The 22,849-nt window shown below is 42.3% G+C and overlaps 2 protein-coding genes across 2 annotated transcripts in view; both read left to right on the top strand.

The window, feature by feature from the left end:
• LOC143339170 (protocadherin-15-like) overlaps nt 1-22,849 on the top strand; it is a 168,446-nt gene that overhangs the window by 132,663 nt on the left and 12,934 nt on the right. The window contains exons 30-35 of the mRNA XM_076760258.1: nt 2,432-2,662; nt 3,008-3,096; nt 4,656-4,832; nt 5,329-5,547; nt 6,868-6,876; nt 7,944-8,054. Coding sequence (XP_076616373.1) covers nt 2,432-2,662; nt 3,008-3,096; nt 4,656-4,832; nt 5,329-5,547; nt 6,868-6,876; nt 7,944-8,054 — 836 coding nt within the window. The remainder of the gene's footprint in view (nt 1-2,431; nt 2,663-3,007; nt 3,097-4,655; nt 4,833-5,328; nt 5,548-6,867; nt 6,877-7,943; nt 8,055-22,849) is intronic.
• On the top strand, nt 11,904-21,960 carry LOC143339259 (protocadherin-15-like). The gene is made up of 3 exons (XM_076760428.1): nt 11,904-11,920; nt 12,907-14,284; nt 21,946-21,960. Exons 1-3 carry the CDS (start codon nt 11,904-11,906, stop codon nt 21,958-21,960), a joined length of 1,410 nt encoding a protein of 469 aa, XP_076616543.1.

Genomic DNA, 22,849 nt, shown 5'->3' with positions numbered 1-22,849 from the left:
TGGGTGGATGAATAGATGGAGTCAGGGTGGCGGGGCGGGGACGGCTGGAAAGATGGAAGAGGATGTTGGCGGCACACTTGCCAACATCCCGATGAAGAAGTGAGTGACACAAAAGATGGCGAGAAAGTTTGAGACGTGCATTTTCAATCTCAGTGGTTTCACTCAAGTATAACTAATTCCATCACATCTGTCTGAAGCACACACGTTGTCTTAATGAGTTTTGTGTGTGTGTGTGTGTGTGTGTGTGTGTGTGTGTGTGTGTGTGTCTGTGTGTGTGTGTGTGTGTCTGTCTGTCTGTGTGGGCCAGGCTGCGTTCTGCTATCTGTGTGTTGCCTCATGCAGACCTGTCATACCTTCAGTGTGCGTGTTCAAGTGCACGTGCAGGAGTTCTGTCTGTTTGTCCCTCAGAGGATGCCAGAGCACAGAGATCGATCAGGTTGCGGATGAGTCTCACATTAGAAAACCTATTTGTTGCCACCAAAGATTGTTTTGTTCTTCAAATTCAATTCAAATCACATTTTGTCTTCCCCGAGATGTTTCTGTCACTTTACCCACTACAACAAAAAGCAAATATGTGGAATTTACTGTTCTTTCTTTCTCCAGCGTTTCTCTCCCCTATAATTACTAATTCTCGTCATCCTTTTAGTAGGTCTTTATATCGACAATTGGCCTTTGTTGGTGTGTTGGTGGAGGCACCGGAGATAAGAAATTACATTCCAGAAAGTCCAGTTTAAACGGTGCATTTGTGAGTTTAAAGTCTTGTCAGATGAGGATCATGAAACGTTTCATTCTCCATGTGTTTGACTGGCAAACGCCTGACCTTGCCACATGATTTTTTTTTTTGCCAGAGCTCTGCAGTGGCACCAAGTTCCATTGACATTAATGAGGAGGCAGCTTCTTTTCACTCAGTGTTGTCTGAACATGGCCTTATTCACCAAAGTGATTCAGTCCTATTGTAAAAATGCTCTTGAATGAGGCTCAGGTGTGCGGGAGACTGAGTGGCTGCGTTTATTTTGGCTTCTACATTGCTGATTTCTCGTTAAAATGGGCAGAACATTGGATTGGAAGCGCTTCAGTGAAATGTTTACCGCACTTACTGACGCTGTTAAAGTCCATATTTTTGAGGACATACTGTTTTACTCTGTTAAAGTGATACCAAAGGGCTTTTAAATTGACATCTGTGCGCCGACAATCATTACTTAATAAAGAAATCATTATAATGAGGGAGGATTGTTAAAAAAGTCAAAAGCTTTGTCCCGTTTCCATACTGCATACTAATTGTATGCAACATATACACTTTATGGTAATTTATGGTTGGAGTTAGCATAAAGGAAATCGATATACTTTACTGTTTTATACTCGTGTGCGCTCAAACTGCAGCTTTACATTGACATTTAGACGGCTGCCAATTATTGATAAGTCCTTATTTCTTGTTTTCTGTGGTGTTCCTTGAGTTTTTTCACAATCATCTAGAATATTTATTTCTCCCTTTTGTTTCACCGCTGTGAATTAAATCAGTAATCAAGGGTTTTTAATATCCATCCTGACTGTTTCTTAATTTTTCTATTTTTCCACCGAACACATTAAGCACTCAAAACTTGCTTTGCATTTATCTGTTGCTGGAAAGTTATCCTAACTTACCTCTGCAAGAAAGAGCACACACCAAAATACAGATCTGTACGTCTTGTTCTCCCTTATTCCCTCATCTTTCTGTATGTACGCCTCTATATTTCCTTTATTTCTTCTTTTCTTCCCTGCTTCCTCTTCCTTATTCCCTGGCCATAAGAAAAATACATTTTTTTTTTTTCTTTCTTGCCAGCATATTGTTACCTTTGATGCGGCAGGTGTCTCAGAGCAGGATCTGTAGTCTATGCCCCCAGCCCCTCTTGTAAAGACCCGGCAATAAATCAATGTCGGCCTGTGTGTCTGGATGTGAATGTGAGATTTGCATGTGTGTGTGAATGAGGGAGAGACTTGATAGTTAGCCAATATGACAGAACAGATGAACAGGCCTGAATACGGCTCAAAGCACCACTTTACCCCCTACTGGTGATGCAGAGTACTACGTCAAACAAGACAAGTACTGAAAGCCTCCCACGGGAGGACAGAATCCAGAAAAGCAGCACAGTGTGCGGCCTTTTGGCGAGTGAGAAATACAAGATGGACATGACTCATGCCCTAATCAATATACATGGCAGCGCTGTTCATTGATTAGCTGCTCAAACACCTGGGATCAAATGAGGAGCTGGAGGGATCACTATCAGGATGAGAATCATCACAGAATTTGAGATCATTACGATAGAGGCAACAATGACTTGATCACAGTGTTGTTTGCCTGGATAATGATGATGACATTTCATTATAATAGTGATTATGATGGTAATTATAATAATGATGCTGTCTGGTGATTCTTATTTTCCTCATTTTACAGGCCCTGGACCAAGACACTGGTAACTACAGTTCTATGATGTACCGGCTCATCATTCCTCCTCCTGCTGGTAAAGAGACTAAAGACAGCAAAGACGGCTTTGTCATCGAACCGTACAGCGGCGTGGTGAAGACGGCAATCATGTACCGCAACATGAGGAGGTCGTATTTTAAGTTTGAAGTGGTCGCTACAGACAACTACGGTCGAGGACACAGCAGCAAGGCGGAGATAGTGGTGTGTATATGTTCATTTTTGACATTGCAGACAGGTTTCTAATGTTCCCATAAGGAGGGTTAATTTCATCTTGTACTCAGCTAATTGAATGACACGATCGTGATGTTAATTGCAGTGAGACTCACGTGTGTCCCAGAATGTCCTCGAAGCAGAAACGTGAAAACAAATTGTCACAAGCTTGAGGCGAAGCTGGATTGGATATGTTATCTTTTCCAATGTAAAGTTTTTCTTTTCAGTGACGGAGGCGCCATCTGATAAGGTTTAGTGAAGCTACACACAGCTGAACACACTGTTTTCAGCCCCATTGAAATGCAGAAAATGAGTTTTATTTGTATTCTGTTTCAGGTGTCCGTGGTGAACCAGCTGGACATGCAGGTGGTCGTATCAAATGTCCCTCCAACCTATGTGGAGAAAAACAAAGACAAGCTGCTCAGGTAACCTGCACTCACATTTTTATCTATTTTAAAGAATACATTAATTAATCATCTGCGGTATTAAGCCGGCTGCACCTACACTCTGAATGATGAAACTTTTCATCCAAGGACCGTTTTTCATGCTCAGAAAGTTTTTTACAGGGCAGTTTCAACATGTACCATCAACACTGCAAACAGCTGTTGATGGGCGTGTCCAGTTGCCCACTCAGGTATTTCAATACCTTAGAATATGTTGTTTTATAAGTTATAGGTCAAACACATAAGTACAATGTCACTGCAAGCTTTAAAGGTCAGCAGTGGTTAAAAATGCACTGTTTTGTATTAAGAGTGGGTGTATATTAAGTTAACATCCATACAATACTTAATTTTAATTTTTCCCCTTGATTTGATGCCATTTTAGGTTACACAGTCACACCAGTCAGTGGTTCCTCTATATTGATTTAGCTATGGTGGAAGGACTGAGGCTGTAATTGCCACCATGGGGAAATCAACAAGACTTGATAAAGAGGACAAACAGTGTCGTGTTTAAAAAGTTTTCATCCTTATGAAGTGTCCTAGTAAGAATGAAGCTCCCAGTACTTTGTTGAGCTCGAACCCACACTGGGACTGTCACAGGGACACGCATCAGAGCGCCACAGCGAGACCACAGTTACAGAGTAAACAATGTCCCTGTTAACATCCTGAAACAGACCAAGCTGTGGTTACACAGCTAGATCTCTATACATCTTTATATCTTATGTGTTTTTTTACTTGTGTGTGGAGATGAGGCTCCACTGTGACCCCCCCCCCCCCCCCCCCCACACACACACACACACCTTCTGTCCCTTGAAGCCACCGCAAGCAATTTTTCCTTCCCACATTCGAAACGTTTGAGGCTCGAGCCCAGAAAGCATGACCTTATCAACACCACAGCGCTGAACGTGACACACTCTTTGTTCCAATGCAGCTCAGCATGTTCAAGGAATCAGCTTCAATCAAATAATGTTATCTCCCTCCACAGTCCGTCACGTATATTTTCATTCATTTGAAGAAAGGCAAGATGTTACTGCTCAACACAAACTACACATTCCTGCACACGTTTAATGTTGTGTTTCACTCACCAGCGCGCCTGTATGCACCCACAAACGTTGCACCACTGCTCAGCCGGGTTGCTGCTTTCTTTTGCCTCGCGCCCATGCAGTAACTTGATAATGAAGTTTTAAAGCACTAACCATGTTTTCTCTCTACCTCATTCACTTTCTCGCTCTTTTACACACACACACACACACGCACATAAACGCATACCTTAGTGGGACCATTCCTGCTGTGAGCTGATGTTTCTTAGGGGACAGAAATCAATATCGCCCAGCACGAGCCTGCCTCGCTGGCAGGATGAAAAGTGCTTGTTTGTGTGTGGTTGTGTGTGTTGGTTTGGTGTGTGCGGTGTGACCAGAGTGTCTGAGGGCTTTGTCTTTACACGTTCGTGTCCACAGAGGTGTAGTTTTGTTGATGTGTCGGCCGTTTCGGTATCCTGAAGGAATCAGAGTAGCATGATCCCATCCTTTATTTTTCATCCGCAGCATTTTGGAGCGCTACGTCCAAGAACAGATACCGGGAGCAAAGGTTGTCGTGGAAACCATCGGACCCCATCGCCATGGTGATGGGATGGAGCAGGAAGACTACACCAAGTCGGACCTCATGATTTATGCCATCGACCCGCTGACAAATAGAGCTGTAGCAAGACAGGAGCTCTACAAGTAAGAACTGAGCTGACAAATCCAACGGCAGCTCTCCAAAAGCTTTATGTCACAAGATGGGACAAAACCTGACCCGGCTGACATCACAGTCCAGTCATTTTTAAATTAATTGGCCTCAATTAGTTTTTTGGAGTGCTGCCATTCACACAGGTTGTCACGTATTTTTGCTGAAGTCAGTCCTGTTCTTCCTGGCAGCTTACTCAAACAAGAAGTTCTCTCTGAGTTTTGGCCGTCCTCGCTCCGCATGGGAGCTGCTTCGAGCATGAGGCCTTAGGAAACACAGACAAACAGAAAAGTACTGAACCGATTTGCAAGTACAAAAAGCACAAGTCAGTGGGCGTGATTTTAGGGTGAAACTTGACTGAGTGACCAATTTGCTGTCTGGATAACTGTTTGACATCTAGCTAGCAAATTCTGGTATTGACCACCTCGCTTTGACACTCGTTCGATGTTGGCATCGATGTCTCAGTTGCACTATTGCGTTTCTCCTCCCAAGGTTTCTTGATGGTAAACTCTTGGACATCAATAAGGAGTTCCAGCCCTTCCTCCCTCCTGGCGGACGGATTCTGGAGATCCGAACCCCTGACGTGGTGACCAGTGTGAAGAAAGCTGTGCAGGGTGTGGGCTACACAGAGGGGGCGCTGCTGGCTCTGGCGGTGATCATCATTATCTGCTGCGTCCCCGCCATACTGATCGTCATTATCACCTACAGACAGTAAGTGTGAATTACGTGGAGTATTTCTTTCTGCAGTTTTGGAATAAAAAAGGCACTTTAACTGGGGACAACTCAAACTAAATGAGGCTGTAGGGGCTCACTGCCCCTCTGATGGGCTTCTGTTGAGAGGAGAAGGCTGGCAAGTCTTTTCTTTTTATCAATAAATCCCACGATCCTACCAATTATTATTGCCTGTGTAGCCAAAGTCGTACATCTTATTCCTGTGTACCACAGACCCCTGCTGTTGTCCAGAAACTATTAAAAACACATAACTTAACCACGCCTTTGCACTTTCAGGCAGGTTCCCTCATTAAGTCATTGTGTACTGATCCACAGCTGAAAATATAGGCCCAGCGGATCCACTGTTTACTCAGGAAAATGTCATCTGTTTTGACTATTTTTTTATAGATTTACACCCTCAACACTGACCACTGAAGTCAGAAAGTATTGAAACTAACAAGTGTGTCAGTCCTTTGCAAATCCCATCCGTCTGTCAATGCACAAAGTGCTTGTGTAAATCCCATAGGCAGCTATTAAAACTATTTCCTTCCAACATAACAGCTTTCTTTTGAAGCCTATAATGTTCTTTGTAATGTACTTTTTTTTTTTTTTTTTTTTAATGTGATTTCTAGGTTAGGCATTCCTGCCAGTAACGTAATTGTGCTTGAAGTGAAACCGTCCGCTTCAACTATAATATATGAATTTAGGTCCTCCAAACATGCCAGTCCAACAAAGGAGGATTTGACTTTAAATAGGAATGCCGACAAAGATAACAAGCCATTTTGAAAATGTATGAATTTCTTTGAAGAGAATGCAGACAGTCAGAAAATAGACAAAGCTGGCAGTCTCTCCCACAGGACGTCCTTTTGCACTATTTATCATTTTATCACCTGGGCCAGTCACTTCCCTCGATGATTCAGCATGGCAGCCTGTCCCACAGTGCCAATTCTAATAGTTTGTTTAGCTAACCACCGTGAAAGGCTATTAATTTCATCCGTCTCACAAACACACACACACACACACACACACACACACACACACGCACACGCACACTCATTTCAACTGGATCAGTGCATTTTGGAGAGAGCTACTCATCCTGACACAAATAAGAGAGAGAGGAGAGGAGATTTGAAATGAGAGAAACAGAGTGGTAATCATCACTAGTCCCTGTCGCTAAATGACTCTAATGAAGACCAATTGTCCAACTTGTTTGTAAATTTCAATAAGTAAACCTGACTAACAAGAAGTATGGTGTGATTTATGTGTGGAATAATCACTGATCTTTCTCTTTCTCTTGACTGCTGCGTCTGCCACCACCAGATTCAAAGAGTGAGTATCGCTTTCATATCCCCAATCTAAAATATTAATGTCACGGCCGTCTTAAACACCTTTCATTGTGATTAATCCGTTGACTTTCATTGTACAATAAAATGGATGAGATCAGGAGGGTCGGTGAAACGGAGAGGACGGCGGACAATCCAGCGAATGAATCCCGAAGAACATGTAATCAGTAAATGTCCGAGACCGATGCTTTTATTGGAGTATGGTCATATAGGAGTCCAGATCACAACTGTGTTGACTGGACGAGAATACCAGTCAGCTGGTTATTTAAAGTGAAACCTAACTTTGTTATGAAAGGACACCATTGGTATTCATTCGCGGGGTAGTGACTCTGCAGTAGTCACAGGGATTAATCAGCTCCAGCTCTGATCGGCGGCGATGGAAACATGACACCCAGGTGGACCGGCTAATTTTCACCCCTTTTCCGACACGATGCTATAAAACATGTTGAAGTTCCAAACGTTGATGCATTAACAGCCTGGAAACGCTTGAACATCAGTGAAAAAGATAAAACAGTAACCGCAGCATAACAATAACACCACCACCAACCTCCAACGCTGCTTTTCACTGCATAGGAACGCTAATTTTGAAGTTGGACGAGAGTCCACGACCATGCTAGCAGCTCTGTAAGGCTGTACCGAATGCACATGCTAGAAACATGATCACAACGACAATGCTAACATGCTAATGTTTAGCAGGTGGGGGAAATGAATTTTGTTTTGTAGATATTTGTGACATACAAAATTGTGAAAAATTGCACTGATGGTGGAAAATGTATCCTCTTTAAATTAAACCTTATCTGGGATCACTAAAGTGACTGCAGCTGATCCTGAGGGGGATACAGTGCAAATAAACTGTAGTAGCTGTCATGAGGAATTGCTTAAGGACACAGATAGAGATGGATGGCGGTGGTTAAAGGCCTGAAATCTAAGACCTTTTCAACAAGGAAAGTTGTTATAAACCCTCCTGCCCTGATGATGCCCATCTACTTTCGAAGGTCAGGATTTTCCTCTAACTTTGAATAACTAACTGTGTTTCCTCTCTGCTGTGTCCAGACGCCAGGCAGAGTGTGCCAAAACAGCCCGTATCCAGATGGCACTGCCAACGGGCAAACCTGGGGGAGGCACTGCCAACAACCTGTATGAGGAGCTCGGTGACAACGCCATGTAAGTGAAGTGTGAAAGTGGCGTTTGTGTTGAAGGGCCAAAGCAGAGGCATTAGCTCACATTTCTATGGCTGTTAAACTTGAGCCTTTGGCAGTGTGCCTTTTCCTGCTTTGAGAGCTTTGTGGTATGCACACATGCAGTCAGTCCCGTAACATTACATCTCCCCGCATTTTAACTATCACTATGGAAAATACTTATGCAAATACGTCTTAGGTTCCCTACAGGCCAAAGCTGTTATTCACAAGGTAAGGTTAAGCACAAGTCCCATATAACACAAAGTAACTTGGAATAACAGAGAAATCTGCATCAAAACTAAGCAAGATAACATTAATTAAGAATAAATCTCAGTTTTGGACACCATGAAAGCTTCTTCACACTTAAGTAGTCAGGACCAGTGACCACACTCACAACCAAATGCTGCTGCAAGAGGACCAGGAAGAAGGAAAAAGAAGGCTCTACACACGCAGGTCGAATACAGTTTGAACACAGTTTATTCTCAATGAAGGGAAGGAAATAATGGACAAGGAATAATCCCACAAACAGCTCTTGGACGTTCTCGCGGTCACTGATAGACAGGCATCCACATCATCGACAGACTCGTTCAACAACCATATTTAAAGGCTTGCCCGCACAGGCCAGCAATTGAACTAATTAGTCAAAGTCTTGAGCCAGTTTCATGTCAGACTGATAAATGATAAGACGGCTGCGCTCAGAAGAGCTGGCAGCCCGTTTCAGCCTGTGAAGACTGCTCTTAAACATCTTGTAAAATGATGTTCCTCTGACTATTTATTGACAATTTAAAGTTAATTATACATAAATGTCTTTGAAGTCTGATCGAAGCACGCCGAGCTTTTTCTTGGTCCAACGCACCAACTCACTGGAATGAAACCTGTTGAGTCGTCACAATGTTCCCAAATCACTCCTAAGACTGGAGCCCTTGCAAGGATTTACCAACCGAGTTAAAGTCTCTCTTAAGACGTTTTCGCAGTTTGGAGACATTTCCGTCATTTCACGTTTTTCAGCGGCCAAAGAAACTGACATTATGCGGGCACAGACACAATCTTGGATTAATCAAGCAGGGCCTTGTAACCCCACATCAAACTAACACCAAACAAAGCTCTGATTTCTGAATATATTAACAGTCTCAGATAAACCCTGCAATTTTATCTTCACAGAGTTCAGCGACATTCAGCTCTTTCTTTGTCCCATTCCCTCCTGTAATGCATACCAATGTCCTCACCATACAAAAGACAAAATGAAGGTCAATGATCTGCCCAAAAATATTCAGTTTGCGTGCAGCCTCTCAAGTTTACTTCATTCTTACTTTCATTGATTGATGCCGTTCAATAACACAGTGGAAAAAAAAGTCCTCCAAATGTATCCTCTGAGATTGCCCTGTATTTGTATTGATGGAGGCAATATAAATACACTTTTTGTTGATTATGTTGAAATTACTTTTACTTTTTCTTAATTCAGTTTTATGTCTCGTACCCCATCAGTGCTGAAGGGCATTAAGGCCCATCCACTCCGCACTGCCTCAAAAAGTTGCTTTATTATTATGCAGTTTAGTCAGATTGTCCTCACCGCTTACTGTACTCCCCCATTTCTGTGCATCGTCTCGGAAATACTGTTTGATTTATCCTCTCGCCAATTTCTCCTGGTTTGATACTTGTTGGTTTGGCTAAGCAAGAATCCAATAGCGACTGTATGTCAAGGCGCCATATTAACTTTTATCGGAAAGTTTTAACAACCACACCCGCGCACGCACGCACGCACGCACACACACAAACACTCAAGGCAATGCACAGAGAGTTCATTTTTAATTCCTTACTGGAGCGTTAAGAAGAAGTTGAGAGGAAACTCTTATCAGCATTACATGCATCACCGGTTTCCTGTCTGTCCTTGATATGCCTCCCCACTCCCATTAACATGAGAGCAATTCATATGCAAGATTGTAGAAACTATCTCCAAATGACAACAAGGGATTTCCGAGTGTGTGTGTGTGTGTGTGTGTGTGTGTGTGTGTGTGTGTGTGTGTGTGTGTGTGTGTGTGTGTGTGCGCGGGTGGGTGTGTGTGTGCGCGTGTCTGACTAACCGGCTCAAACGATCCGCTGAAAAATGTGTGCGGAAATGAACTTGGATATGAGATAATTGAAATAAATGCAGCCCGTAATTTATAAAGACCACCCTGGGCGATAATTAATTCTATTGATAAGCTACAGAGCATGTTTAATTGTGGTGGGGAAGGTCTTTTGTGAGTGTGTGTGTGTGCAAAATATGCAGTTTGGGATTACTTGTGTAATACTTCTGTGTGTACATGCTCTGTATCACTGCTATCTTGTAAAGACTAAATAATCCCTAAAGAGTATAAAACCTGGCAAAGTGCAAAAGTTTGCACATTCATAATTAAGGTCCATTATCAAACTGCTCAGTAGGCTGATTTTCGAGGCATTTTTTCCCCTTTTAATTACATTTGGCTGTTCTACTGACAAGCTTTAATGTCTATTTTCAATTATGTATGAAGAATAAAGTGTTCTTTAACTTATTATTAGCAGAATATTAAATGAAGCATGTTCTTTAAAAGTTTTTAAATTAGAAGTCGTATTATTTAGTAATATAGCGGATTTTATTGTCATCCTTCGTGTGACGGAAGCCGTGATCAGCTCTGCTCGCAGTTGTTGCTTTAATGCCGTTATGTCGAGATCACGAGTTAATTATTTCATCGCCTCAAAATAACGAAGCTCATTTCTCGTGATGACGGTCCACTCTTACAAATCTGAAATAATCTCAAGCAATCAACCTGCTGTTTGCTGAAGATAACGAGAAAATGAACTCGTGATCTCGAGATAACGGCGTTTAAAAAAATTAATGAACAGCCACTCTCAGCTTCCTTACTGTGTCAGTGACCTGATGTGTATAATATGCTCTCTAACAGTCCACACTGTTAAAACGTGGTTTTGTTCACGTGTTACATGTCTCCATGTTTCCATTCTAACTTGATCATTGTAGGGTTTTTCTTGTTGTTTTCCATAATCATCACAGTTAATGGTCACTCATCCCCCCCACCCCCCCCATTCCATTTCAAAAGGCAGAAAATTACTTCAGCGTGTGAAATAAAATATAAATTAAAGCCTTATTATTAAAGGCTATACTGAAAAATAAAAAAAAAGCTAATATATCATTACTTGATTAAAAAAAACTCTGAAAAATGATGTGTGATGAACGTCTCTAAACAACAAGATTGATGATTTGTTAATTCTTTCTATGATGCAGTCTCTCAATTTCAAGGCGTTTTTCTGAAATGTGACACGCACTGTATCGAAAATGGAGTATTTCTCTTTATATAACTGATTGGCAGATGTGTACACTGTATATGAGACAATTTAGAGACAGTTTTCTATTCGTTATCTTGTAGCACAATGACAACCTGTTTTATTTCCCAAGCAGGCACTGAAAATTTACTCATAAATTACCGTTAATTTGATAGTACAGTAGGTTGTTTTCGTTGTTATAAGGCATCTACCAGGTCCTGAAATGTGTATGTGTATCATGAAAGTACAGTGCAATGAAGCGAGACTGGATTTTTGCTAATCTAACCATCCAGGACAAATAAATCTTTTGTCATTATGGCCGCAAACTGACCAGATTTCATCCCAGTGTTCCCCTACTCTACCCTTACACCCTGATTTGTTTTACAGTACAGTGTATAAACCTTTCCTGCTGGCTCTTTCCTGTCACAACGCTGAGCATTTTAATGTCATTCTGTCTTATCATGTCATCACTCTACTCCTCCTGCTCTCATGTTGACTGATGCATTCATGTCTTCTTCTCATTCATCCACCTTTATCCATGACTGACAGACAAAAGTGAGTAGGATGCTGAAAATTGCTCCTCATCTCCGGCGAGTTTGATACTACGCTGTGACAGTTGTCTTGCTTTAGTTTTGTGTTTCTGTCCGTGCTTGTTAGCGGTTCCTCTTGTTTTATGTGCAGGGTAAGTCGTGCTTTGGTAGATCAGAAATCAAAGTTGCGTTGCTGAAGGTTGTCTGTGCTTCTGGCTGATCAGTCATGAATTAGAACCGCGGTGAAGATGCGTCGGCTGCCTCGGCATAGAAGTAGCAGCCATGTGCCATGGAGTACAAGAGTCTGCAGAGTTTCAACAAAGTCTCAAACTACACTAGAGATTTCACAGATTAGTGCTCCCCCAACCAAAGAGGAGGATATAATCAGTCTTTTGTTGGAAGGAAATCTGCATACTCTCAGAACTCCATGACACACAGTTGTCTATCCATGCCCCAAAAGATCTGGCATTGTTTATAGTCGTGATGCAGTAGCGTCTTTGTAGTGCACCACTTTTAGCTTACATAAAATCTATTTGCATTCTTTCCTTTGTGTTTCAAGACTATTTTTTAGTGCTCCATCTCCTGCCCCTCTGGTAAAAACAGCACAGAAAGAAAATGCCATTACCTCTTTTAAGATCCCTCCTCCTTCTCCTCTCATTGCTTTACTCATTCATCTCTTAATGTGAAGTCTCTTTTCATTGCATATATCAAACAACAGCTCAAACAGACGCTCTGTTGTTTTATCTGCCTTTCTACCATTCTTTATGTGTCCTTCTGTCACCACTCCTCTTTATAAAACATTTTTGGTTAACCATTGTGTGCATCACTGCTTTCATTTAAATTTCATTCAGTCCCCATCTCCCTCTTCCATTTTGTTTGCCTTTGATTTATCGAGTTACATCTTTCCAATTCACTATGCTCTCCACTCTGTCATATTTTATCTGTAATTCTTTCATTTCTCCCTTCATTCCGTATTTTTTTTCTCATTTTTTTCTCCCATCCATGTATCAGCCGGTCAAATCACAGTGGTGGTGGGAGTGGTGGCAGTTTGGATGAAAGTGACCGCCAACGTCTGATCTCAGATTTTGCCACACGAGCGATCGCTGCCCATCGTCAGTGTGTTGCTAATGGAGGGGTGCTCAACAACCTGCCCAAGTCTGAGTCCAACATCACCTTCCTCTCTGATGAAAACCCCCTGACTATCAAAAACCCTATCTACCACGAGGACGGGACTTTGAGTAGTCCAGAGACTCTTGGAAGAAGCCAGAGGAGAAGAGACCTTCTTGGGAATTTCTCCCCTTCCAGGAAAGGCCTTCGAGAGGCCTGGCTGAGGCTCAGCTCCCATGGAGGAGATGTGGGATTTGGTGGGTACAGTGGCAGTGACAGTGGATGGGGATCTGGGGGTGGACACAGCTGGACCCTCCCATCGAGATTACATCGAAGGGACATGTATGATGCTTTGAGACGCCAAGTGGTCATGGATCCTGTGCAGTGGGAGCTGGAGCTTCTAAAGGCCGAATTTAAGGAGAGTAAAGATGCTGGTCTGGATTCAGGGTTTGACCGGGGTTTAGATTCAGACTTAATGGGAAGCCAAAGTCTGGAACCCAAGCTGACAGTCAAAGAACAAGCCAGACAGTTTGAGCAACAGGCGCTCCAGGAAATGAGGCAAAGGCAAAACAGAGACTCACGAGGATCTTTGTCACCTGATATCCTACTTTCTGTTTACCCGGAGTCTCCTCAGCACCACAAGCAAACCCCCACCCACAGTATCTCATCTGTTCAGGTTAAAGAGGGTCCCCCGAGTATCATTGTCACCCAGAGTGATGGAGGGACCCCTCCACCAAGTCACAAGCCCACTCCTCCTGTGCTGCGGCGCTTCGGGGCAAATTTAACAGGAAATCAGGGCACAGAAGACAGACTCCATGTCCATTTAGAGGTTATCCCTGATCCTCCATCAACTCCTCCGCCACCGCCACCTCCTCCATCCCCACCACCTCCACCTCCGACATCTGCTCCTCACCCTCCTTTATCTCCTCCTCCACAGCACCCGTCCTCCCCTCCTCCTGTCCCCCCTGCCTCATCCCACTCCAACCACACAGAAAATAAGACGCCTCCTCCTCCTCCACCTCCCCCACCTCCACCTCTCCCACCCCCTTTGTCGCCCTCGCTCCTGCGACCATCCACCTTTGTCCTCCCATCACTCTCAGAGGTGCCGGCCCTGCGGCCCGTGTCCCACCGTCCGCCGCCTCCACCCCTCCCCGTGGAGCCTGAACCTCCCCGAAAAGAGCTGAAAGGAATCTTAAAGAACATCCAAAACATTGCGGACATCGAGAAGTCGGTGGCCAACATGTTCAGCCAGATAGACCAGAAACAGATACCGCTCAAAAAGGTCATAAAGAGCAGAGCCTCCATGGATTCCCTTGATTCACTCGACTCCTTGGATGCATTAGCAGCAGGAGCAGGAAAAGGAGCAGAGGGAGGAGAGGAAGTGAAAGAAGGAGCGGGAGGAGGAGAAGAGAATCCTCCACCTCCACAGATTCAGCCCAACCCAAACATGAACTCCATCGTGGAAGAGCTTGAGAAACGATTCCCCTCTCAGTCTACAATTCTCTAGCCTTTGCCTTGATTATATGGAAAGCACACAGAGGGGAGTTTCTGAACATTGTTACGTCGTTGCCGTGAAGCTGTCAGGGGACCGATGCTCAAAATAGCTTCAGTGGGACGCTGTGATGATGTGGTGATTTCTACCGTGCGACGGCTGTGCTCTTCCAACATGACTTCCTGTTTTCTACACAAGAAAAGAAAGGAAAAGAACTCGGCCTAATATAAACTCTTTGGGTGGAAGAGAACTGTTTCTCCTCTCAAATGACGGTACTTGCTGGGAACAGTAAAGGAAACGGTTACACAGCAAGAATGGTCATGTCTTGCGTAGCCCTAATAAATTCAGTGATGTAATAGCTGGAAAGGGCTTGCACTCTGTTACTGTATTCTACATTATTTCTCTTTGACTGTTACAAGAAGAGAGGAGGATTAAAGGAGTGTTTAAGGACGAGGAGGAAACGCTAATCAGGTTAAGAGGTTAAGTCCATTTTTTAATTTGTGTCCCCACTGAAGTGAACCTGGACTGCTCAGAGGATTTCAAAAGCCCTGCTTCCCAACCCAACACCGAAGTCGTTGTTTGGAGGGCTAACTTATCTTACTCTGCCATTATCTTGGTTTCCCTACAAACAACATTTCTGGGTCTTGTTTTTTAATGAACACTGGGGAAAATTGGCTTAAATAGCTGCAGATGGGAGCAGTGAAATCAAGTGATTAGAAGTGGCAAAATGTCTCTTGGTTAAGTTTCAGTTTGACTACTATTATTAAGATTTTACATTCTCACCAAGCAATTGACATTCTTGTCAAAGACAAATTATAATCAATGAAAGACGTGATTGTTGATGAGGCCACTTGCTCCTGTGAGAAGCTAATTATACGTTTGGGATGGCTTCAACACACACCCTCTGGACATCTAAACTAATTGATTGTAGATGTACTGGGAATGAAAAGGAAAATCAAGCAAGAAGAGAGAACAATGTTAAACCTGCCAACTTGGATTCAACTTTTCTGGACATGGAGTCTTAATATTTTCTTCGCTATGGATAGTTGTGCTGCAGTGTTTCACTGTTACAGGGCTTCAAACAGTGGCATGATCACTGTCACATTTTGTTTTTGCTCTCCATTTCATCAGTATTCGCTGTTGCAGATACCTAGTGCTGTAACACTTAGTGTAAGATCACACATTCTGTCTGATCTGTACTGTAGTAGGTGGCTGTCTGCAAACTTTCCATCTGTGTTATGAATTTGAGTCAGTGCTCAACTACGAATCTTTCTCAACCCGTCTCCTAGAAATTACATATGCATACACATACACATGTATATGCCTACACTGTGTTCACAAATGAAATCGGTGGCTTTAGTATCTCCAAGGGCAACGTTTTTTGTGTTACATTCAATACAGTATCAACATCTTTGTGAGGTCTATATGTCTATATGTTCATAGAAAACTTACTACTACTTACTACTATTTACAGCTGCAAATTACTTTTATATAAATGTAATTTCTAAGAGACGGGGTTTATCTTTTCATATCAGTACTCAAGGATATCAACATGTTGTTGGTGTCAACCTTCTCCACACTGCAAACACAGACATGGTGAAAATGAAAGATGCTTTAAGTGGTCTTTATCTTTTTGTGTCTCTTCTGCTTTGTCAAATACTCATTTAGTTGGTAGATATTTGTCTCTAGTTCCCCCTGTTGATTCTTAGCTCTAAAAGGTTCATACAAAGTCTTCCTGTTGTTCTCAGTCTGTCTTCTATTAACTCTCATTTTCATTTCATTTGGCCCTGCATTCTTTGCGTATCCACAATGATCCTGCATTGTATTTTAAAGGTATGCTCTGCAGGAATTGTTGTTTCCGTCTGTAAGCAAACAGTTTTGTGTCCATCGTTTTGCTAGCTTCTTCATGCATGCGTGCAGCTTACAGTCTCGCATCTGATTGCAATGTTTTTATAGTCCCAACCACACCTGCGTGCTGTTATTGTCTCGGGGCTAAACACCCACTGCCCAAAGGTTGTAACCCAGAGACATTCTGACCACAACAAAATAAGAAGAAAATAAGAAAATACAGCCAGAGGGCAAAGTTTCTGCAGATAAATAGACCACCACACATTTCTAGTGGGTCATAAGTGATGATTGAGAGGGATTACTTTTGAGTCTAGACATTGTTTTTTAGGAGAATCCTGCATAGTATACCTTAAATGTTCCACAAGGTCATGTGAATGCTTCAATGAGACAAATGTTAGTACGTGGGTAGATGCATAGCTACGGTAAGAAGATGTCTGACGTTTATGTAGAGTGATATTTTTATTCACAATGTGCTAAATTTTTATGATTTTTTTCTTGAGGGTTCTGTGGTTTCTTTTATCCAAGGTTTCCTTTGTCAAAAATCATTTTGGAAATAATTGATATGAAAAATACAAAGAGGCCATGAACATGGGACATTTGTCAATAAAATATGTTGGTGAATTCGAGTGCAAGACCATTTTCACTTGACAAAAGGCTGAAATCACTTTGAAAACCAAGATTTTATAATACATGATGTGTTCAATGGCAGGCATGAATAAAGTGGTCCACCCTGCATCGGTTGCCTTCATACTGGAACAGTAACCATTTACAAGTTTCCCCTCACATTAACCTATACTGGGAGCTACTGCAGTAACTCACTCTATTTAGCACTGTAGTCTCCAGTCTTGTGTCAAGATAGAAACCCCAATCATGTGCATTTGTCCTGCATCTTTTTGGCACTTTTTCCCCCAAAAATGCCTCAGGGAGGAGCAGAAGTGAAACAGCAGTGCTATGGGCAAGTCTAGCATCCGCTGACTGACAATGACGGCATCTCTGTAGTTGTTTTCTCTTGATGGAATCGTGTCAGAAAAGTATGCAGAGGGAGTCATGTACACAGCCTCCTACATCTGCAGCATATTAATGAGGAAATCGGATGTGTCACTCACCTCAGATATGAGATCCTGTGTTTTATGAAGGTCACTGAGCCACATCAGGTCAAAATGAAACTACCTACTGATCAAAAACACCCTGAAGTAACGTGTCCATGTTGAAGCGTGAGCCTTGTGCATGAGAGGTTTTCGCATTTTTAGCTAAACAAGAATCATTGCATGTATCATTTAAAACAAAGAAAAAAAAACTTTACAACAAAGGAATCACATGCACCGAGTGCTTCATATAAGAACTCAAGGTAGTCATAATATTGCAGATGAGGTGGTGCTGTGGTATCTTGCCACATGTTTTTACAGGCATTTCTTCCTCCTCAGTCCAAATCTTATCATAAATGCACACACAGACCTTACAGGTTACTTTCATGTACGTGGAGTTTTGCCTCGTTCTCTTTGATTCACATTTTTTTTTTGCAGCTTATATACATTTAAATGACATGAAAACACCTTTTTTTGCGATAAAGTCAGTCTCTCTACTGGCTGAGATCACCTGTAACTGCTTGTGAAACCCCTCTTTTCCTTTCCCTGTCCATGCGGTTCAATAGGAAAAGAAGTGGCAGCCTTGGAATAGCTGGCATTACCTTCAAATATCTCAAATGTACGCTTGAGCATCAGAAGTTCTTTCACTTGATGTGGAACCAAAGCCTTTGGATATACAGTAGCTCTGTCAGCAGCAGATTTCACTGCCATCTGCTAACACAGTTTCAACAAGTTGTCTCCAGTCGCACACTGTCATCGTGAAGTGACAGAATCACATCTGTCCCACAAGACCAGCATGCCACTGATGATCATAAATGGATTAAATCATAATGTGCGGCCAAATAAAACAAATCCTGATGGCCATATCTGTGGTTATCAAGTGATGAGATTATGAGAGGATTTATACTGCCAGATACTACACACACACACACACATGCGCGCACACACACATCTTGATGTCTCTTTTCTCCAGTGATCTCAATAGAGCCATTAAGACAGAATGAGCTGCTTTAGACACACAGCCTCTGTAATTGTTCGGCAATGTGTTTCTTTTCTTACGCACACAAAAACACGATCAAGCTATAAACATTGTGTTGTTAAGCTGTGAATTTATAAAAGGCTCAATCCATAAACTTAGAGCATTAACAAAGACAGTCACGCACGAATATACACAAGAACTTGGGCTTAAACAGGAGCGCGAACGCTGGCGCGCCAACTCACAGCTGCATTAAGCAGGTTGCAGGCAGTGCTGCTGTTTCAGCTGACTGGGTTGGAAACGTTTTATGTTAAGATTAGCTTTCAACCTCCGTGCGCCGCCTGTCATCGCACACACATTCACACACACTCGGCGCATCTTCATTGTCTCACAGGCGGATTGTGCTTTCACTGCTTCAGCCCTTGTTGCGCGCTTTTTCTAGAGAACAGACGTCTTTTGACATCTTTGGGAATATGTATTGTTTTCAGCATTCAACAAAGCAGACTGCCTTTAATTGAAACCGAATTGAGAAACACGGATACATGACAACGTGAGAGGCTGTCATGTAATTGTAAAGTCACAGGTTTGATCCTCGCTACAGCAAAGATTATCATGGGAAATGTGGTCATTGAAGCAGCAAATAGCCATGAGAGGCAACAAAGAAAATTATGATATGCTGGAGTAGATGGTGATTATTTCAACATCGGTGTGACATCATGAAATTGCACTTGAGCAAATCTTAATCTCAAAGGATAGAAGAGGCTTATTACAACTTTCATGTCATTTCCTTGGTTTTGGCCACCATTTTCAGTATTAACACAGTATGTACAAAGTTTATCACGGAGATCTGGGAACATGTTAAAGAAGATACACATTGTGACCATATAAACAAACCTCACTTTTCCTCTATGTACCCTACGAAGCTGACATTTGTTTGACAAGTGACATTTGAGCTGACAATATCTCAATTATTGGATGGATTGTCATGAAATCTGGGACACGCATTCATGATCCCCTCTGGAAGAATTTGTCCTTTTGATGATGCCGTAGCGTCATAATCAGGTCCAAATTTTAATTTGTCAAATAATTAAGATCAAATTTCTGCAAACCTAAACATGTCATAGTCTCCTGTACTTTGTGTTTAGTGCTCATTAGCAAGTACAGTATTAGCATGCTAACACGCTAAGCTTGTAAGCATTACATCTGCTAAATATCAGTGTGTTAGCATCCTCTCTGTGATCATGTTAGCACTTTGTGAAACCATTGTTGGTTTTATTTACGTTTCATGTGCCGTCCCATCTTTTTTGGAATCAGGGTTGAAGGTTTAGGCAAGAAATTTAAACCCTGCACCAAACTGGCTGTTTGTATGCCATGATCCTGGTCGGTCACCACACAAAGCAGCGAGCTTCCTTCCTTACTGATGTATTCCCTCTTTCAAACTGGTTTATTCTGGAAATGTGAAGAGACCTGGTTGTTTTTTGGAGTCATTTTCTACATAACATAGATGAGAAAATGTTCAAAAAGAGAGAAGGGGTTGTGGAGCGAGAAGAGGCTGAAATAGGCATGGAGAGTGAAACAGGGACAGTGCAAAGAGCAAGGGGGCTAGAGTAGCTCCATGAGAGAGAAGTGGGAGGCAAAATGTTGGAAGAAAATAGAAAAAGAGGCAAGAAGAGAGTGCTATTAGGTGTTATGAGTCTGTTCTTTAAGAGCTAATAATATTTCTCTCCAGACTTTCTCATACACGCTGTGAGACAAGGTGGAGAGGACACGAAGAGCGAGAGTCAATCATGTCAGAAGTGTGTATGCTTGTGTGTGAGATCAGATAGCTGTCTGTGTGTTTTTGTCTCAAGAGGACCTAATAATGTGTCTGTCAGAGCAACAAGGACACAGAGATAGACTTATCTTCGCACACTGAAGCGCTACACACACAAACACACACAGATTACACAATGCCAGGCACATACTGCTGGCGGCCCTAATCTGAAGAGTGTACACAAATATACACACGCTGATGGTGAAAAGGTGGTGTTTCATTCAAACCTTAGATCGGGCTAAAATCAACCTTTTCATCTCCGTATTCATCCACTTATCCCTCCATTCAGCCTTTTCTATTCATCCACTGATATGTCCGTCTATACATCCGCCCATCCTTCCTTCCACGCCTTTATTTAGCCAGATAATCTTTTCACTCTCGTCCCTTCAAAACTGCGCTTGGCTTCTGAATGAAAGGCCAACGTTTCTCCTTGAAGTGTGTGTCCGCATGCTCTGGAGCCACAGTTATATTCTCATTTGACTGCATTTAATGAAATGCTCAAGTGGTTTGATAGTTTGCGTGTGAGCCTGTGTGCGGTTGCACTCTAACAACAGAAAGGAGAATCTGATGTCCTCTAAAAGTCACCGTTTGTTGTTCTGTGATACATCTTCATTTGGCCAGCTCATTACCCTGGTTTCACGTGACAATGCATCCTGCTGCCAACGTAGTTAAGACGCATGGACGGAGAGATTTTTGGCTGTTTTTCTTTGTTTGCTGTTTGTTTCTTTCTTTTTTTCTGCAACCTTTTCTAAATCCCAGCATTGTTTTTCCCCTCGTTCACTGGACGACTCTTGTGATCGTGATATCTCAGGAACGCCTTGAGGGAACTTCTTCAATTTTGGCACGAGCGTTCACTTGGACGCAAAGAAGAACTGATTAGATTTTCGTGGTCAGAGGCGACTGTGACCACATGTCCGTCCCATTCTTATGAACTTGATGTCCCAGGAACTCTCTGAGGGAATTTGATTACATCCGGCATAGAAGTTCTGTCGGACTGAAGGATGAACTGATTTGATTTTAGTGTTCGAAGGTCACTGTGATCACACGAAACACAGTTTTTGGCCATAACTCAAGAATTCATACACCAATTACGACACAATTTCACACAAATTTCTCAAAGGAAAAAAATGATGTGATGGTATTTTATGTCCAAAAGGTCAAATTTCAGCTTCACTGTGACATCGTAATGTTCTGTAAAAACACTTTTCTGGCCGTTATTCATCTATAACTTAAGAACAGAAGGTCAAATATTTGGTCAGATACTGAGCTGGTGACACTAATCTTGGTGTCCACATTGAAACTGTGCTGATCGTACAGATTTTCTGTGCTGCTGCCGGGGTGAAGATGTGTTTGAAGCATCCACGTGTAAGAATTTGTAGCTTCTTTGCAGCAGCATCCATATTTGAAGCACTGCAGTCTACCACAGGCTCACAGGTTCTGCAGAGATTGAGCTTCAGGTGATTGTTGTTGCACCATGTGATGAAGCTCTCCATCAGTCCTCCTCTAAGTGAAGTCAGCATGTTTGGCATTGGAAGATATTCGCTGGAATTTTACATGTCAATTTCCCATTTCACCCAAAAATACACAGAATGCTTTTTATTAAATTCCTTCAATGTCTTCACTACATATTTTATTGAGTCTGGACAGTTTTTCTGTGACTTATTTCCTCTCGCTCTCTCCCTCAGTTCACGTTTCTTTGTCTTTCTGTGTTTGCGTTTTGTTTCCTCAGAACAGTAAGTCTTGATCTTCTCATTCAGCTCCCACCAGGAAGGCAAATACTTTATTACTTGAAAGGAAAAAGCTATTAGGACAATGTTCATACAGTATTTGTAATACACAGGAAGTTTGTAAAGTCAGCGAGCAATTTGTGTAGAAAAAGACTCTGAGGTGCTTCAACTTTGTTGTCAGACCAAAACGTTTCCATGCATCATGTTACATACGTCGTACCCAGTCGGTACCCTTAAAAGTAACGAGCTATGTACCCAACCCTAATAATAAGGATTAATATGTAATGGTAAAGCTGCAATAATAACAGGCTACACACGGCCATAAGTTCATGTATATAAGCCTCAGCCTCCTGCAGTCAATTCAGCTGACATAATTATGCCACTCAGATAAGTACTTGAGAGCTTCTTCTTTGGACTTGTTTGATTTTCTGTCTTCTCTTGATGTCAGACTAAGTCGGGAGTAATTACAGGCCGGAGTTGAGCCGAACAGAACGTAAGCAAAGTTTTCTGAGTGCCTTCAGGGTTCCCCAAAAAAAATCAGCCAGACTGGATGAAGGGTCTTATCTCACAGGAAATGGTCAAATGTTTAGAAGGAATTTCAATTTTCTCGGGACGACTGTAATGTGAATATTTTACTGCTTACTGCTGTAGCAGCATTCGGTCTATGAAAACTTCTTTCGAAAACCTATCCTGCCACCGTGGTGGACACTTCAACCCTGTATTGAAAACCATAGTAATGATATTCTTTTAGGATTATCAGCTCCAAAAACTCATCGGCAGAGACATTGTAACAGAGGACTTTCATGCTACCAACCCAGTGTCCAGAACGTCTGTCGACCTCAGCCTTTGCCTGGTGTCGGCACAGAGTTCCTTGCAGCAGCGAAGGATGTTCGGGGTTGTTTTGAT

This window comes from Chaetodon auriga, chromosome 20 (genome assembly GCF_051107435.1).
Source record: "Chaetodon auriga isolate fChaAug3 chromosome 20, fChaAug3.hap1, whole genome shotgun sequence".
Lineage (NCBI taxonomy): Eukaryota > Metazoa > Chordata > Actinopteri > Chaetodontiformes > Chaetodontidae > Chaetodon > Chaetodon auriga.
This window is presented reverse-complemented; position numbering and strand designations above follow the sequence as displayed.